The sequence below is a fragment of the Condylura cristata genome, unplaced genomic scaffold (assembly GCF_000260355.1).
Source record: "Condylura cristata isolate star-nosed mole 26May11 unplaced genomic scaffold, ConCri1.0 scaffold00013, whole genome shotgun sequence".
Lineage (NCBI taxonomy): Eukaryota > Metazoa > Chordata > Mammalia > Eulipotyphla > Talpidae > Condylura > Condylura cristata.
The window spans coordinates 2,773,255-2,776,423 of NW_004567114.1; the positions used below are offsets into that span (position 1 = coordinate 2,773,255).

General features: G+C 59.4%; 1 protein-coding gene across 1 annotated transcript in view; it reads right to left on the minus strand.

The window, feature by feature from the left end:
* EML1 (echinoderm microtubule associated protein like 1) overlaps positions 1-2,307 on the minus strand; it is an 82,785-nt gene extending 80,478 nt beyond the window's left edge. Inside the window, exon 1 of the mRNA XM_012724381.1 lies at positions 2,181-2,307. Coding sequence (XP_012579835.1) covers positions 2,181-2,307 — 127 coding nt within the window. The remainder of the gene's footprint in view (positions 1-2,180) is intronic.
* Between the last annotated feature and the right edge of the window lie 862 nt (positions 2,308-3,169).

The following is a 3,169-nucleotide window of genomic DNA, read 5'->3' on the forward strand; positions in this document are numbered from 1 at the left end:
GAGGGAGGGAAGTGCACGGGATTATGGTGATGGCACACGGGTGACTTGGTGATGGGAAATCCGCGGGGATTACAATTGAGATGGAAAAAAAAATGTACAAAATGATGTAAAATAAACTGTTATAAAATAAAAAAATAAATTAATTAAAAAAAAAAAGGTGCTGCATGTGAAGGAAGCCATCACAGAGGGCGCCCAGCCCCCACAGGGGTCCGAGTCACAACGAGAGAGGGGGGCCGGCCTCCGGGGTGCGAGGCTGGGCGGAGGTGGCAGAGCACACCCCCACACAGCTGTTCTTCATGCTAAGCGCGTCTCTGCGAATGCTGGGGCTGTGCACTTTACCTCAGTCAAAAGTCGATAAAGGGGCCCTCCCTGGTGGCGCTGCAGGTTAAAGCGCAGCCCTGCAAGCTGGCCACAGCTGCTTCACTGTGAGTTCGATCCCCGCCCCGGAGGTGACCACATGGCGCGGCAGCCCTCTCCTGACACCGCTGCTCCCCCAGCAGTGGGCTTCGTCCATCTGCCTGTCCAGCTGCCCACTCTGTCTCTGGTGAAGCCTCTCACCGCAACTGTGCCCCTGTGCATCAATAAACAAAAATCTTTGTAAAAAATCATTAAAAGGACTGTGAAACAAAAGAATAATTGCTCGAATCAGTCTGCAAAGGAGAGAACTCAAACCGGTAGCAGCAGACAGGAGCGTGCCGCCGAGGGTGAGGGGCTGCCCACAAAGTATACCAGGCACAGGACCGGCTCTCATTCCCCGCTGGGATGACCCTTGGGCTCAAGCTGCAGGTGCCGCAGGGGGGTGGGGGGGACAGGAGCTCCTGGCCCGGAGGGAGGGGAGTCTCAGCCAGGGTTAGTCTCCCTGTGCAGGGAGGGCGGGAGCCACAGCATGGAGCTTGGTAAGCAGATTTAGGAGAGCACAATCGCAGAGGTTAAACGAGACTTCTGCTTCAGGGAGTGTGGAAGGGGTGTGACTTGAGCAAATAGGAACCTCCCTGCGGCAGGGCAACCCCAGCCTGAGCCCCCTCTGCTCCCGACATTCTGCCTTTGACTCTGTCATTCACTCATCAAACATACTCCGTACTAAGCTGACTGGACACTCTAAGAACACCGGGGCCAGTACCGGCCCTGGGCCACAGCGAGTCAGCTGGACGCTGGGGCTTCCCAAGTTCAAGTCAAAATGACCCTAGCAGCAGCCAAGGGTGCTGAGGATGACACGGGGACACCGTCCAGTGACTGGACCCGAGGCCCCGGCTGCGTGGGGAGGCCGACATCCGTGTTCGGACTCTGGCCGCAGACACCTCCCCCAACACACACACAGACACACACGCACGCACAGACACACGCACGCACGCATGCACACGCATGCACACATGCACGCACGCACAGACACACGCACACACGCATGAACGCACGCACGCATGCACGCACGCACACACACGCACGCACGCGTGCACACGCACTCACGCACACACGCACGCACACATGCACACGCACACACGCACACACACAGGCACTCGCACACACGCATGCACGCATGCACGCACGCGCGCACACGCACACGTGCACACGCACGCGCACACACGCACACACAGATACACGCACACACACACGCACGCACGCCGCCCGGTGCCTGCACTGGGGTGAGGGTGAGCGAGCCGGGGCCCGTTTTCCACAAGCGTGACCCACAGAGCCAGACCTCCGGCTTGAGTAGCAGGGGGTGCGGGCCGTCGTGCGGGGTCACACTGGCCAAGGCACCGATTCGGGAAGCTCCGCCGAGAGCCGGTCTGTCGTGGGCACGGTGCGGGCCCGCAGCCAGGGGCGACCAGGCGCGGGCTGGAGTCTCCCCCTCGTGACGTGGGCACAGGGCCTCGCCATCCGTCCGGCTCCACGGGAGCCCGGGTACCCCACGCCTCTCCGCCGCGGCATATTTTTCTAAGAATGGTAAAATTCTGGTTACATAAAATGACTTTTTGTTGGGGGCTGATTTAACAGTCAAATCTCTTTTACTGTTAAAAATACTAGTTTTGCCAAGAACGACTTCACTGTGTCAATTACTTTGGCTAAAAATAATTTGTCTTGAGCCTGTTAAACCGCCAAGTGCCTTTCGCAATGCTTCTTACTGATTGATTCCAGAGGCCCAGGCCCAGCGGGCGAGGTCTGTGCGGCGCGTCCCGGCTCACGGATGCCCTCAGGCACAGGGGTCTTGCCCGCACGACCCAGGCCTGGCACGCTTCCCGTCTGCAGCTCTGTGATGAGGGAGCTGTCTGTGCGGGCACGTGAGACACGGATACCCACGAGGGCGGGCATGTACACGTGTGAGCTCTACCACAGACCCATTCGGAACAGCCATGGGGGTCCCTGAGTTCATCTAACCCACATGAAAACCCACTGAGTGCCAGGCACTGCCGGTGCAGACGCATGGACTCCTGGGGGACTGCCTGGAGGTGGTGATGGTCTCAGGGGAGATGTGAAAATAGACCACGGTGACAGGCTCCAGGATCATGCTGATGACAGAGGTTTGTTCTCAACACCACGTGGTCGTCAAGGGGGGCTCTAAGGAGGGGGATGGGAAAAGGGGGAGCTTAAGCAGCTGGACCAGGCTGGCATGGGCTGCCACTCCCTGAGGTGTGCCAGAGTGGTGGGGGAGGGGAGGTGCTGCAGCCCTCACATGGGAGGCTGTTCTGAGAGCTTGTCTTCTAGAAGGTAAGCTCCTCAGTGTAGGGGTTCACTCCCCATGCTCCGCCCCACACCAGACCCTGCACCCGACAGCCTACTCCACCCCCAGCTTCTCCAGCCCGCCCTTGCCCTTCCCTGAGCCACGTGGCAGCTCCGGCTACCCTCACCTGCTCCACCAGCCTGCTGCCCAGTTTGGGGGGGTTGGGGGCTGAGCCCTCTCTGCCTGGGCAGAACACCTGCTGTGTTCTCCTGATCCAGCCCTGCTCAGAGCCTCTCTACTCCCCAGTCTTGACTTTCAGTTTCTAGAAGGTCCTTCCTCTTCAGCCCTCAGAGCTTCCAAAAGTTTTCCCTGGTCCCTTCAGTGAGCGACCTATACTCACCCCAGAAAGCATAGCCCTTCCAGGCCAGCCCGAGGAAGTCCTGTCTGTGCCTCGCCAGCTCCTGAGCCCTACGGTCTCAGCACCACCAACTCCCCCCAGCCCCCGGGTCCCTT